This window comes from Ciconia boyciana, chromosome 22, assembly GCF_034638445.1.
Source record: "Ciconia boyciana chromosome 22, ASM3463844v1, whole genome shotgun sequence".
NCBI classification, from domain to species: Eukaryota; Metazoa; Chordata; class Aves; order Ciconiiformes; family Ciconiidae; genus Ciconia; species Ciconia boyciana.
The window spans coordinates 1,409,656-1,424,267 of NC_132955.1; the positions used below are offsets into that span (position 1 = coordinate 1,409,656).

The following is a 14,612-nucleotide window of genomic DNA, read 5'->3' on the forward strand; positions in this document are numbered from 1 at the left end:
TTCTCTGCGAGGCCCCTGTGATGGTCTGAGCTGGCCCCTGGACCAGGCTCGGCTCTGAGCCCTCCGCCAGGGAGGGAAACTGAGGCAGGGGTGCCGCTGAGGGAAGGGGCAGCAGGTTGATCTCTCCTGCCTCTGCTGCCAGACGGGCGCTGGGACCCCGACCCTGCTGCCGGCAGCGAGGGCAGGAGCTGGGGAGAGCTGCAGGGAACGGAGGAAAGGGGCTGGGGGGGGATGCAAAGGGGGGCAGCGGAGGTCCCTCTGCCCTCCCAGCCACCCTCCCACCACGGCAGTGGCAGGCCCTGCCTCAGCCTTTCCCCTCCGCAGGCAAACCGTGGCCAGCCCGGGGCCGGCTGCGCAGGGCAGACCCCGCTGCGGCGCTGCCTCGATACCCCTGCGATCAGGGCGTACCGGGAGGGTGCGGGAGCGGGGTACGCGTCACCCACCACCCTGTTTCCCGTGGAAAGCCGGGCCGTGGGCCAGGGGGAGGCTGCGGCAGCGGTGCCGAGGCGGAGGGAGGCAGCGCGGCACAGAAGCGCGCAGGCAGCAGCTCCCACACCACCTACACACCAGTTGTTCCTTCCCCCGCGAGCGAGCGAGGCTGCGGGGAGAGGAGGGGGCTCGCTCCTGCGCCGAGCCCCGCTACCGGGGCAGAGCTGGGCTGGGGACGGGCGGCAGCGGCTCCCGGGGGATGCCGGTGCGGAGGCGAGGGCGGCTGGCACCAGCTGCAGAGGAGCCGCTCTTCCAGTCCCACCAGGAGCTCCTGGAAATGGGAGAGCAGCTCCCGGCCTGCGGCCGAGCTTACCGGCAGCGCGGTGGAAGGGACACCGGTCCTCCCGGGGCAGCGCAGGTGCACGCTGTCCCTGCAGGTCTCAGCCCGAGGAAAGAGAGACAGAGAGCTGGCTGCTTTCTAAAAGGTATTCTCATCTGCGTGCCGATACAATGCTGGTTACAAATGTGCACTCCTAAGGGAAAGGAATCCAAATAAACAAAACCAAAACCCCATCACAGTGTTGTAAGGTCCAGGACTTTGATATGTTAGCGATGCATTTCAGCCTTAAGGCAGAGAAACAGTTACATTTCAAACATGAAGGGATTTTAAAATGTCGCTTTGACGTCTGAAATTAGGTACAAAAGGTCATCGAGTTACAAACAACAAACAAAGAAGGTACTTCTGCTGAGAGCCGGGCATGCACCAGAAGATCTCGAGCAGGGAGGGGGCAGGTGGGCCGCTGGGCACCCCTCCCTCGCCGCAGATGGGGACTCTGAGGCCAAGAGGCCGCTTGCTTGGAGCGGCAACGTTCCCCCTCTCGCCGAGCGGCCCGCGCCAGCAGCTGGCACCTCCCCACGCTGCCCCAGCACGTGCTCGGGGCGCGCGGCAGGAATTGGCAGCCTGCCTTGCCAAGTTTCCTAATGCAATTTGCAAACGGCTGCGAGGATACGGCCAAGCCCGAGCGTGACTGGGAGCCGGAGCTGCTCCGCCTGCCACGGTGCCGGTGGGATGCGTGCTGCAGAGAGGCGGCGCAGCGCTGCGGCGCAGGCAAGCCAGCCGGGCCCGGCTTGGCACGCTCGGCGCTGCGGTGCCAGTCGCCGCTGCGGATCGGCCTCCGAATCCTAACGGGGGAAACGAGCCCGCCGAGGTCCCCGGGGGAACGCCGGTTTACGTGGTGGCAGGCGCAGGGCCGAGGCGCTTCCTCCCGGGGACGGGAGCCCGGGCTGGATGCGTCGGGGCGGGTTACACCACCTCCTTCCACTTCCACAGCAGCAACACCCAAGCAGTAGGAGCAAATCACTCCTCTGCTTGCCCTGTCTAGCTGGTTTGTCTGCTGGCAGGGCTGTTCTGGCACCATCGCGGTGCCTGGACGCCCGTAAACCTCCCTCTCTGCCGCTGATTTGGCAGAGGTGCAGGAGGCGGGTGGAAATCTCCCCCTGCTCTGCAAGGTGCGCTTGCGGCAGCGGGGAAGAGGGTCGCCCCGTGCTCGTGCACGCGGATTCCTATCTGATGCGAGCGGAGAGCTCGCACGCACATGGACAGAAACACCAGTTACCAACAGGGCTTGTTCGGAAAAAGAAACGGGAGGAGCTTCTAAATTAAGCAGTGACTGCACGGCCAGCGCGCTCCTGACAGACTCCTATCGCTCAGCTGCCCTTCCTATGCTTAAACAATGGCAGAAATAAACTTGCTAATTTAAAAAGAGAATTGAAATGAAGAATTAACTTATCAGCTGTCTCCACGGGGGGCAGGGGATGTTACGTTCCGGTTAGCCAGACAAACAAATTCAAAATACCCAAAAGAAACAAATCAGGTTTACTGAAGGAGCTGGTTCATTTCTTAAATAAAAACAGAGACCACAATCAAGCCAGTCGAGTTTAACATCCTAGAGAGGGAAAAGGGCAGACGTTTAGTAAAAGAGAGAAGTTGCGAGAACTTGTGGCCAAGGACCGACTCTGGGGGTTGATTCTTCGGTGACCTCAGTGCCCCAGCGAGGGAGGGGGAAGGAAGGCAGATCAGCAGCGGCGAGATGGTTTTCGGGAGGGCACCGGTAAAACCAGAGAGGGAAGGTGCCTGGCCCTGAGCACAAGACGGTGCAGCTGATTTCATCCCGCTGCCTCACCTACGCGCAGGGAAGGAGCCTTTCCCGAGGAGGAGCTTCCTCCTTGCCGAGGTGCCGGGTCTGGCGTTGGGATTCCCACGGCCGCATCCCTACGTGTTGCTCCTCTCCTTTGATTTTTCACCTTTGTTGTCCTGGCGGGGAAGAGGGAAGAGAAGCAGAGGCTTAGGCTGCCCCGCCACAAACGCCACGCAGGGGTTGCAGCGCTATCGCCAGGGTCCTGCGAGCAAACACCCTCCACGCCTGGGTGCCACAACGCGACCGCTGCCCACCCGCGCCTCCGGCTTCCTCTGTGCCCGCTCTGGGCACAACCAGCTCCCTTCAGCCAGGCTCTCCTCGTGGTTCAACATTTCTCCATCGCGAGGCCTTTCAAAGGGCACCTCCATCAGACCATCTCGCGGTGGATTTACAAACGCTGCATGTTTCCCAGCCCTCTACCGCGCCGCACGCCGCCTCCCCGCGTACGGGGAAACAACCAGCACATGCCTGCCCGGGCCTGGGCTTGCCGCGATTTGGGCTCGCTCAGCTCCCATATGCTAAGCAAGGTATTAAAAAGGAAACCAAACACACACGTGGCACTCTGGCGTGCACACACACGCACAGCTCACAGCACTGGAGTGAGAAAACCATTCCCAGGGCAGAGAAATGGCTCTCATCTCTGGAAAGCCTTTCAGTCTGCTGCCTGAGTCACCTACTGCTAAGGTCTCAACATTTATTCTTCCAGAGAAGTCACTGCCTCCTAGCTTAGGACTGGATTTTTCTCTCTCTAAAGTGTTTTGTTTTCTACCCTGAGCAAATTAAAAAAAAAAAAAAGCAAGCGTCAACTTTGGACTTACTTTTTACGTGGGTTTAGTTTTAAAGTACTTAGAAACTCAAATTAACTGGAGCCCTGCTTACCACCTGCAACGAGAAGCTGAGGTTTGGGACATGTCAAAGATTAGACAGTTTAAGATTTCCTTGGAACAACGTATTTTTTGGATGGGAGAGGGAGACTGCAGCATCACGCACACCCCAACGGTACAGCATCACACACGCGCAGACTCACGCCGAGGGGACGGTACCTCAGGAGGCGGTGGCTTGATAGTCACAGGCTGGGACGTCCTCCGAGGTGGAGAAGGCTTGGGCTGCACTTGCTGCTGGACAGTGTTGTAGTACGTGACCCCTCCGTACACCTGGGACTGGGCCTGCGTTCCCCAGAGAGCAGAAGGGTCAGTGCTCTTCACTGTGTGGGGGTGCAGAAAGCTGCATCCCCTGCGAGAGCACAACGCGTCTCGGACAGCCTTTACGGCACACAGCTGGGCTGTGAGAAGATGCCACCGCCTAGCGCCGAAGGTGAGCGGCCGCAGGGGGATGGGGGTTGATTTGTGCTGTGCTCTCCAAGGCTACAAAGAACAGCAGCGCTTACAACTCCCGCAGGACCCTCGCCTACCCCTGCCCCTTACCAGGGCCTCCCTGCTCTCGGCAGGGTGGGCAGGTACGGGCTGCAGCAATCCACAGCCACGCCAGGCTGAAGTTTGTGGCAGATGGGTTTCCTCCGCCCTGCAGAGCTTCACAACTGCCTTATAATGCCTGCGCTTTGCAACAGCAGCAGCTACCGTTTTTCTGCCCAGATAAGGCAGGCAACAGTTCCCCTTTACACCGAGATCCCCTCCAGCTGCCCGGGGGCTCGGGATCTGCCCCAAAACCAGGCTGGTTCCCTGCCGGGGCAGCTGGGATCAGCCCAGGACAGCAGGGAAGGTCAGAGGGGTTGCAGGGCTCGGGGAGCGTGCACATCTCTCGCCTGCCACTGCGTGTCAGCCGTGTGCCGCTCGCACGGCGGCCACGGGGAGCCACGGGTTCATCATCACGACGCCCACAGCGCTCTGCTTCCTCGCTGCCCAGCAGCTACGGCCGACACAGAGGTCGGACGTCGAGCGGGAACAGCCAGCCCTGTGCTGGTCACACCAAGGGCTTTCCCGTCCGGTGCCGAAGAACAGCACCAGCCAGTTTCCAGCCTCCTGCCTCCACCTCAAACAGAAAGGACTTCCAAAGCAATTTTCAAGGTGTCCTTGGCTTAGCATGGACCTGAAGGGGACATAACGATTCACAGGCTCCCGGTGGGCTGTTGCCCTGTTCTGTAGGGAAAGGCCTCGATTCTGAGATCCACCAACACAGGCATTTCATCCGCTAGACCCTAAATCCAGGGCAGCTGCACAGCAGGCACAGGAGCAGTCCTTTTCAGTTACCCACCCCAAGCAGAGAGAGGGATGACAGCAACCAACCTCCCACCACGGAGCAGCCCAGCTGCTCCACATCCTCTCCCAGGAAGCCTCAGAGAATATACCCACACACCACAGGATCCCTTCTGCTCTCGACGGCTCCTGCTCAGGCAGCTGGCTTACCTGCGTGTTGGAATAGAGATGAGGAGGGGGCGGAGGGGGTAGTGCCCCTGGGGGGTAGGGGTAGCCAGGATTCCCAAAATTCATGACTCCAGGAGGGGAGAAGTAAGTCGGTGCAAGCAGCTGCTGCGGCGGGGGCTGGCCCGGGGGCATGGAGACTGGCGGAGGGTACAGCCCGGGGTTTGCCATGGGGGCTGGCGTCTGGTGGGGATGTAAACCTGGGAAGCAACAAAAATAAGCTGAACGTGATGTCGCGTGTAAAGCCAGCACGTCCCGTGGAGGGTGGGGGCCGCTACATCGGCAGCAGGTCAGCATGGCTGCGCCTTCCCCGCTGCAGCAGGAAGGAGAAGCGCTTTGCTCAAAGGCCTTTCCTGCAGCCACGAGACCTCAGCTCCTGCGCTGGGGAGGGAAAAAGGGAAGCGCTTCTCAGCGCAGCGGAGCACGGCCCCCTCCGCAATGCCGGGGTCCCGATTCACCAGAACCGGACACAGCCCTGGTCAGCACATCCACTTCAGGAAACAGTTTTTGTGGACAGGATAGAGAACATGCCAATTCAACAGCTCTCATTTCTGCTTTTCTTTTCTGATCTACAAGCAGCAGGGACTGAAGAACCAGCCTAGCACAACAGCTGGCAGAGCCGAGCGCCCCACTGAAGGGGAAGCGACTCAGCCAGGAGGGTCTGCACAGAACCTGCAGACATCCAGCCAGAGGCTGCCAAAACATTCAGATCACCTCGGCTCTGTGCTGGCTGCAAGGCCCAGAAACGTCTGTTTTTCTTTCCTTAAAATTTATATTGATCCAGCCTCACTGCATGAGGGAAACAGGTCTCTTCCATGTTGTAGGAACAGGGAAAATGGATTCCCCCAGCGACAGAGGCTGCGTTAAACCAGTTATCTGCTCCCCAGCACGGGCTGAGCCACCCCAGGGCACAACCGGAACGTCGGTACCAGCTGCCCCGTGCCCCGCTGGGGAGCTGGTTCCTCACCTGGATGAGGGAGGTGCATTTCTGGCTGTACGATCATCCCCTGAGGCGGCAGCGGGGCCGGGTTCTCACTGTGGGTGTAGATTGGTCCCTGGAATTGTACTGCAACATACAACAGCTGGTAAGGAAAAGCTCCACCGAATTTTATTCTACTGCAGCAAGTCACATGCGCGCCCCAGCCAGCTACCGTTACAACACTTGAATGCAGTGCTGCAAGCTACGTTCCCATCGGCACACGCAGTCTACCAGGCTCGCAGATGCTACGTATTCCCAACAGAAAAGCTTCCTACTCCCTTTACAAAGCAGGAGAATACTCGGGGAATTTCTTCTCCAACCCTTCAAATGCTGGAGTAAATTCCTAATCTATCCTCAGTCTTGTTCTGTACTTTTCCCCGCTCTTAAATGTCAAAGACATTGCTCTGATTTCAAGTTAATTTTAAATCCTAGCTCTCATGAAGAAAAGCAGTGTCCTAGAGAGTCCTTGCACAGGGAGGGGAGGTGGTAACCCTGACTGTATTTCAGTGGGTTTAAACACCGATCAGGGAGGCTCAGAGCAGCTTTTTAGTTACCGTACGAGACGACGCAGCGATGTTATTTACAAGGAAAAGGGAAGACAAAGCCCCCACTCTGCCCGACCCTAACAGGAGTGGGGGGACTCCTGCTCCAGCTGCTCAGGTCTGAGCACACACGGAACCTCAGGAGCGGGAGGGAAACACTCACGTGGGTCGTAGTAGTGCCCTTCCATGATGCTGATGTGCATGGGGGGGGCAGGCTCCGGCACCGGCGGTCTCTGCCGCTGCGACGAGTAGCGTTTCACACGGCCCCCCTGCACCGCCTGAAAGAGTCCAAAGGGATCGGCGAGGGTCAGCACGAGGGGCAGGAGCTCTCCCTCCAGCGAGGGAGCGCCGACCCGCTCCCCTGCAAAGCTCTATCTGGGTCACACGGTAAAAACTATGAACACCCACAGAAGGGAAAGGCTGAGGTGTCGCAGGCAGCCTCTAATTACTACAACGCAGAAACAAATAAATGCTGGGCTTCCGCGCTTCTAAAAGCAAGAGTCACACTCCACGCAACAAGCTTTACCATTTCCTCCATCCTGTTAAACTGAGGTGGTGGCCCAGTTCCCACGTGCATATGGTTAGGAATACCTGAGGAAGAAACAAACTGGTTATTATGGTTTGCATTTGCTCCCAGTAAAGAGCCACCTCACCCGCCGAGGGCACTGCGCCCGTCTTGCTTTCATGACGAGAAACCTTTTCTAATGACTTAATCTCTTAGGTTACAATTTTAAATATTTCAGTACAAATTAGAAGCTGTTGTGCCACCATACAATCATCCACACTGCTCAACACCTTTTAAATCTTGCTAAAAAAGAAAAATAATCCTCAGCTTGAGACCCAGGTCCTGATCTAAGCTCTGTTCCTGCGGAGACAAGGACCTCTTCAGAGTAGAAACAAGGATCCACGTGGGACTGCAGTTTAAACCCTCTACAGGGCGTAACCACTTTTATCACGTCTCCTTTTAATTCAAACAACAAAGTTAGGGCGCTCTTTAAAACCATGGTGCCAAACTGATCACAGGCGATTCCAGGGGAGCAAAAGTGGACAAAACAAACACTGGAAGTGCCCACGGATCACTGATACTTCAAATATACGGACAGGCATACACGCTGTACATACAGAAGGACCTGATGGCTGGCTCATCTAGCCAAATGCCTCCCAGAATTAACTCCGACCTTCTCTGCTAGGAAGAAACAGAGGGACAGTAGAGTAATACACCCTTCTTAAGGACAGAAAGCGGTCTCCTATCTGCAGTCTAGAGCTGTCTCACAGTAAACTTGTTAAGATGCTTTATTTCTAAGCATCACAAACAAAAAAAGAGTACATAATCTCAGCTGCAACTCACAGCACTTTTGAACTCTCATTCTACTGGCATGTTTAAAGCCCGTCTACTCACATCCACAGTCGAGACCAAGGGTCTGTTCACACAAAGATTTTACCAGTCACAGCAGTGCAAGAAGACTTATGGTTTCATGACCTAAACCTCAAGAGATGCTTATGAAAGCAGCAAGTCGCTTTCTTCTCCTTGCTCCAGTTTTATTTCCCTCGGGAAGGACTCTTAACACTCCCCAGAAAAGACTCCAGTTCTGCAGAGATAATTATACCTGAATGACCTCTCGCATGGATGCTCAACTAGAATTCAGTCCTTACCTCGCACGGGGGTAATTCTGCCAAATATCCCTCCCTCAGCCTGCCTGCTGCTGCAAACAGAGCAGCTTCCTCCTACCGGGCACAAATGAATTCGCCAATCCCAGTCAGGCCTTAGCTAGAGGCAACCAAATCTCAATGCTAGGAAATAAGCTGATGAACAGAGGAAAGTTCCCTCCTGCTCCTAGCAGGACTTTACAGGAGCCCGATCATTCGTTACCCTTACCTACCAACCGAGCACAAGGCTCCTCATCTCCCGAACTCCGACTCCCGCTGCAGCAGCCGGTCTCTCCATGATTCACACTGCACAAAGTCCCTGTTGCCTGTTCCACACCCAGGCCTTGAGCTTCATTGAAGCTTCCCCGTTCTCAACCCAAAACAGGGCAGAGAGAGTGAAAGGATCTACTCTTATGTCCTTCCCAGCTCTAATTCAATTAACCTACACCGGAATGTTTAATTTCCCCTTTTTCTCTTCTGTTTTGTCCCCTCTAACCACCTCTCCACTGCACTTTCTCAGTAGCATGCATCGCCATCACGTACCTACCCTGAGACTGGAATAAGGCAGAGACAATTCAGCTCTGACCGACTACACGAATGCAGAATTGCATCTGCCTGGGGCTGCAGTGGAAAACCAACAGGCTGCACCCACTTACCCCTCAGCTCCCGGGTCTGTATGAACTGAGACTGCCCCAGAGTCCAGTTCTGCTCAGTGAGATTTATTTGGGTCATCTCTTGCTCGAGTCCATCCAAGCTGGATTCTACCGGCGACTCCCAGTTACTGCTCTTGGCTGGTGGGGGGGACGTCTCGGCTTGCACAGGTTTCGGAGGCACAGGAGTCAGCCCTTCTGAAGCGGGCACTTCATCTGCCAGCTTCCCTGCATCCCCAGCTTTGATTCTGGTCCTTCTTGCCCGGGAATAAGACTTCTTTTCAATTGGTCTGTCTGGCGGTGGCTGTGCAGCATCAGCAGCCGTGGCTTGGTTTTCCAAAGCAACCTCCTCCTTCACAGGGCTGCTGTGGACGTGTGCCGCTTCCATCTCGGGTGACTTGTCTCTCGGTGGGGTTTGCTCTGCACGCTTTGCTCGATAGTTGCTCTCCTGTTTCATTTGCTCACCGTTACGAGACAGATGCTGGACGCTTGCTTCCGAAGCTCGGTAGCTTGGACGGGTCTCTTTGTAGCCCCCCATCCTCGGGTAGTTCCTAGGCGGGGGCATCCTCCCTGTACCTGCAGAGCTCCGGTTGGTGAACGTTCGCGGGGGAGTTGAAGTGCTGTCTGCACCTTGGTGCCTTGGCGGCTTATTTGGCCTCTCGTTGGACCAGTTTGGGTCTCGCTGAGGAGGACTCCCGAACCTGAGGAAGAAAAATAGTACAAACGACTGGAAAGAAATCCCTGAGTGAGAGGTGCTGCTGTGCCAGGGAACCCCTCTCCTGTACGCAGCGTGCAGAATTCCCAAGACCAAGGTCCCACCCCAGGGCCAAAAGCCAACAGGGCTTTCCCCCTTCGGGGCTTCAGACCTGCCGTTTGAAGCGCCTGGCACAAAGGCTGAGGTTTCCCTCCGGGACGAGCCAGGCTCTAGTAACTTTGCTGCTCACCTTGGTTTGCGCATCCTCCTCGGCTTGATGTCATCGGGGTTGTGAGCTGACCTGATGTCATAGCCATAAAGCGCGATCAGCTCCTGCCTGGTCTTGGGGGCCTGCTCGTCCTCCCGGAATTTGTCATGCTCCCAACGGCCCTCGTCCTTCCACAGCTTCCGCTGACGACCCTTTGGCCTGGAACAGTTACACAGGGAGGACCAAGAGATTGTTGCAAAGCCAAGGAGATGTGGGCAGCTTCAGCCAGCCCCACACACAGAGACCAAGCATTTCTAGGGCAGCGTGTGCACAGCGTCTCTTCTTCCTTCCACTTTTCCCGCCTAGCAGCTGCTGGTCTACCCATTGCTATTTCTGAAAAGCAGCAAGGGTCACTGCTCATTGGCAAGAGGCTTTCCTTGTGGTTTCTGGTTTTTTGGTTGGTTTTTTTGTTGTTTTTTTTTTTTTGCACCACCCTCAGTCTCTCCTTCAAAACAAAGAGCCAAAACGCCCTGGCAGGACACTGCAAGCAGGCAATTGAAGCACAGACAAACCCTCCTTACTGATGCCTTCCCAGCGCTTCACACCGAAGCAAGGAGCCGTGCTGCCAAACGCTGGCCTGGGAGTTGGCCTCACCCTCCCAGAGAGAGGCAGACACGTGGGGGATGCTCACATACCTGACCTCCTCCTCCTGCGTCTGCCCTCGGAGGTCGTGCTCAAAGAAAAGCCCTTTGCGTGGGATGTAAGCCGGGTTCTTACGATCCTCATCATCGTCCAGGTGCTTGGGAACTTTTTTCCCAACTTTATTCTCAACAGGTTCAGTGCTCTCCTGTCAAAATCAGACAGCTCTTACCACTGCAGCAGTCCCTCTGTGAGAAGCCCCCCACAGCCCAGAGAATGCCTGTTTAATACCTACCTGCCCATCCCCGCTTTGCCTCTCACCAGTTACAGCACCTTTGGAGTCAGGTTTCTCATCCCCTTTCTCTGCTTTTGCTGCTGACTCACAGGAGTCATTACTATCCTGCTTCAGTTCCACTTTGGCACTTTCTTCCTCGCTGTAATCCTCTTCCTCTGCCTGAAAGAGCCCCAGTTACTCAAACATGCACCTTTAGCAACAGGTCCCCCAGGAATTTCCCCACACAAGTCCCCAAATCTGGAGTTAGATCCCTGTTCCAGTTGTTAGAGACCTGACTCTTTCAAAGCAGAGGATTAGCTCTCAAAGTCCTTCCTGCCCCTGTATTTTTATGGAAAAAGCAAAGACTAAACCCAACACCTCTCTCCACCAACTCCCACCAGTGACATCAGATCCAACAGTCAGGCTTTCTAGAACAGAGCCAGGACCAGCTCCCCCACAAAGCCACAGCCTCTCGCCGCTCTGAAAGGAAAGGGCTCGTGCAAGCTGGGGAGACCAGCGAACAAGGGCCCTCAGACCGTCCCTTCCTTCCCACACCGAGGGCCCGGATCCAGCCAGCGCCGCGTTTCCAAATTCCCTGGAGTTACTCAGCTGACTCACTCGGAGCACTCCGCTCGCAGGAGCGTGACCTCGTTTCACCCTCCAGGAGCCTGCAAGCCTTGCTTAGGCTGGAACTGACACTAAAAATAGCTCTGCGTGATTAACAAAAAGACTGCTCTATTTTTCTCTTTCAACACAGCGTATTTGCACATCAACTACTCCTTTTGTTTACGTTGGGGAAACCCAGACGTGGCATTATTTTTAGGCACAGGAACAGAGTCATCCTGGCATGTCAGTGATGCAATACCCCCGCTGCTCCAACAGCCCAGCGTGCACCAGCGCTACTCTGCTTCTACACACCAAGCGCCGGGGGAGCTTCCGCGCAGGTTTCCAGGTTTGAAGAGCTGCCGCACGGTGAACACGGGACGCTGCCCCTTACCCTCCACGTATCACCTCTACAGCCCGCCGCACTCCTTCCTCACTAACGGCAGAGATTAATTCACAAATTAACAGCCCCTACGAGCTTCGATTTCACCTGCCTTGTTGTTTTGCGTTTCCTCTAACTGCTGCCTCCCTCAAGGTCCCCAAAACAGCTGTCTCAAGAGAAGGGCTTTCGCTAGAAAGCCTTCATTGTAATCATCAGAAACCAGAACTTCTCTAAACTTCCTCGAGATGTTAAACTTACAGTTCTGAACTTAAAATCCAGGGAAACCTACAGCCACAGGCTGCTGCCCAGGCTGCCTCCCAGGCGCAGGCAGGGGGTCTCGGTGCACGCAAGGCGGGATTTTCTCAGCATGCACCCAGCGCAGAGCTGCCAGCACTCACAGGGTGCGCTACCCCTCCAGCTGCTGTACGCAGAAGACAGGGATGCTACCTGGGATGCTTCCAACCCAGCACTTAGTTTTTAATTTCAACTAATTAAAACACAACCAGCATCCTACACTTCCTTCCACACCCTTCTTGGCCATGGCAAATCCTGCTCCCAGTATCCAGTGTCTGAGGAGCCAGGCGTTTTTTCCCCCCCATACACACTGGCCCTACGCCTGTCCCGCAACAGCGCAGGCAGCTTCTCCACAGGGCTGGGCCCAGCGCCGTGGACTGCGCACGAAGGAACTGCCCGGCGAGGGGGCTCAGACCGGGGGAGACCGTTTTCCTCTGCAGCGGCGATGACTACGCTGCAGCGCGGCTCGCTCCGAGTCTGTGCACGGCTGGCGCGAAGCACGCGAGCTGGTATCTTGAGACAAAAGCAATCAGTGCCGACGGGGTCAGTGGAAGAGAACGAAGGACACAAATTGGGTTTTGTGCTAAAATTATGCAAGATGCAGTCACTCGGCAGAACCCTTTAAACACCAGGACAGAGCTTCCTCTTACCTCCGAGTCTTCTGCGCTTTCGTAATCCGAGAGTACAGCTGGGGGGGGAGAAAAAGGAGTTTGGTGTCAGGGCAGAAACAGAGACACAGCTTCTACCCGAGCGCAACACGCCGTGCTGCGGGCGACCGCTGGCAAACACACACTGACAGTCCCACCAAGGGGAAGTCAGAGGCCAGCAGCACCGCATCCCTGATGAATACCATTGCTAGCTCACACAGGAGGAAGCAAGGGCGACTTTGGGGTGCGCTGCCCCTGCACCCCACGTTTGCTTACTGTTACGAGGTAATATTCGGGATGACAACAACTACAGGACTATTAAAAAAGGCATTTTGTCTGGTTTTTACTTGTTGCACACAGACAGCGCTTGCGGTGCCAGAGAGAGTCGTTACTCACCGTCTCCTTCAATGCCATCCTCGCTTTCCTGCGGAGAGAGGGAGAGGAAGGTGGGTTAGAGGAGGGGAAGGTCAGCAGCCGGCTCCCTGCGGCATCCTACGATCCCAGACACAATTACAACAAGGCTTGGCCCCGGGCCTATCGCATCCGCCCTTGGAAGCTCAGCTTCAGTGACCGAGAAAGAAGAAACAAATTCAGGGCTCCCAGCACCTTTCTCTAAGATCCTTCGAGAGCGAGCTACGCTGGCGGAACGCAGCTCAAGAAAAAAAGCACAAACTGTGTTAACTGCTGGGGGTTTTCAGAGGGAAAAGAGCGACATCGACAGAGAAGCCAGGCTCCCCTCCCTCGATAACGGAGAGCCAGACAGCTAACTCGGGAAAGAACAAGAGGAGTACTTAAAGCAGGAGCCTGGGAATAATGAACAGACACCGAGCAGGACCGAGCTCAGGCAGACATCTGCTAGAGACTCCGGTGACAGAAACACAACCCTGCGCCCGAGAGAAGACGCTGGATGAAGCAGAATCAGCTCAGGAAAAGTTTCTAGTAAAAGAACAGACCGATCGAACTGCGCAGTAAAAATAACCTCAGATCAAAAACAAACCCAGCCAACGCATTCACGAGATAAGCCCAAACACCAAAACAACCGAGCAGAAATACGCTGCGATTCGGGAGGAACTTGAAATAACCGGCACTATACACCCACGACGGGACAAAATCGCACCCAGCCGTAAACTGCCGGAAGAGAAGAACTGCCCCGCAGACGCGGGGGAGAGCAGCACCACAAGCTCCCTGTACAAGGCCTTTAGTGCCCTCGCTTTAATGCCCACCACGAGAAGCCTGGCCAGAGCTGACACAGAGAGGAAGAGGCCCGACTGGGCAGCAAACCCACCCGCCCACGCCCCGCTGCGGGGACCCCAGGCCGGGGGACGGGACCCCGCAGTGGGAAGCCAGCCCCGGCACAGAAGGGGACCCCCCCCCCCCCCCAGGTGCTGGGGAGCCGCAGAGCCCGGCCTGTCCCGGGGGGCTGCCCCAGCCCCGCTCCCCCCCCACGGGACCCAGCCCGGTTCCCCCAATTCCCCAGCCCGGCGCTCCCCCAGCTCTCCCGCCCCGGCTCCCCCCGCACCCCAGTGTCCCCCCCAACCCCTCCAGGTCCCAATGCCACCCCCACCCCCGGCTCCGAGCCCCCGACTGCCCCCGCCTTCCCCCAGCCCCCGGCCCCCCCACTCCCCAGGGTCCCCTCGCCCCCTCTCTCCCCCCACTCCCGGGGCCCCCACGCTCCCCCACACCCGCACTCACACACTCGGACTCGGGCGCGCTCTTGGACGCGCCCCCAGCAGCGCTCTCGGCCCCGCGGCCCCGCGGCCCAGCGCTGAGGGCCCCGGCGGCGCCCCGCGGCGGGCGGTGCGGCGGGCGGGGGGAACCGGAGCCCGAGCCGGAGCCGGATCCCGAGCGGGAGCGGACGGCGCTGGCTGCCGAGTCGGCGCTGTCGGAGGCAGCCGAGTCCGAGTCGTCCTCGCTGTCCTGCGAGGCGCGCTGCCGCCGCCGGTCCGCCATCTTGGGCAGCCGCAGGGGCGGGCGGCGGCGCGGGGCACCACGGGACTGACTACACCTCCCGGCGGCCCCCGCGGCCCGCAACGTCACCGGGGCCGCCG

At 57.2% G+C, this 14,612-nt stretch overlaps 1 protein-coding gene across 4 annotated transcripts; it reads right to left on the bottom strand.

Annotated features, from left to right (window-relative positions):
- Positions 1-2,282: 2,282 nt before the first annotated feature.
- Positions 2,283-14,555, bottom strand: CASC3 (CASC3 exon junction complex subunit). Of its 4 annotated transcripts, none has more exons than XM_072885799.1 (14): positions 14,257-14,555; positions 12,961-12,988; positions 12,568-12,605; positions 10,660-10,818; positions 10,421-10,572; positions 9,768-9,944; positions 8,830-9,524; positions 7,053-7,117; positions 6,690-6,804; positions 5,973-6,071; positions 4,991-5,205; positions 3,671-3,793; positions 3,446-3,509; positions 2,283-2,743 (listed from the first exon to the last, which is right to left on the bottom strand). In XM_072885799.1, the coding sequence occupies exons 1-13, from the start codon at positions 14,512-14,514 to the stop codon at positions 3,474-3,476; spliced, it is 2,160 nt and encodes a 719-aa protein (XP_072741900.1). In that variant the 5' UTR covers positions 14,515-14,555; the 3' UTR covers positions 2,283-2,743; positions 3,446-3,473. The 4 variants fall into 4 exon arrangements, with proteins under 4 accessions (XP_072741900.1, XP_072741899.1, XP_072741901.1 ...); XM_072885798.1 differs by having other exon boundaries at positions 3,446-3,522; XM_072885800.1 differs by lacking the exon at positions 3,446-3,509 and having other exon boundaries at positions 3,655-3,793.
- Between the last annotated feature and the right edge of the window lie 57 nt (positions 14,556-14,612).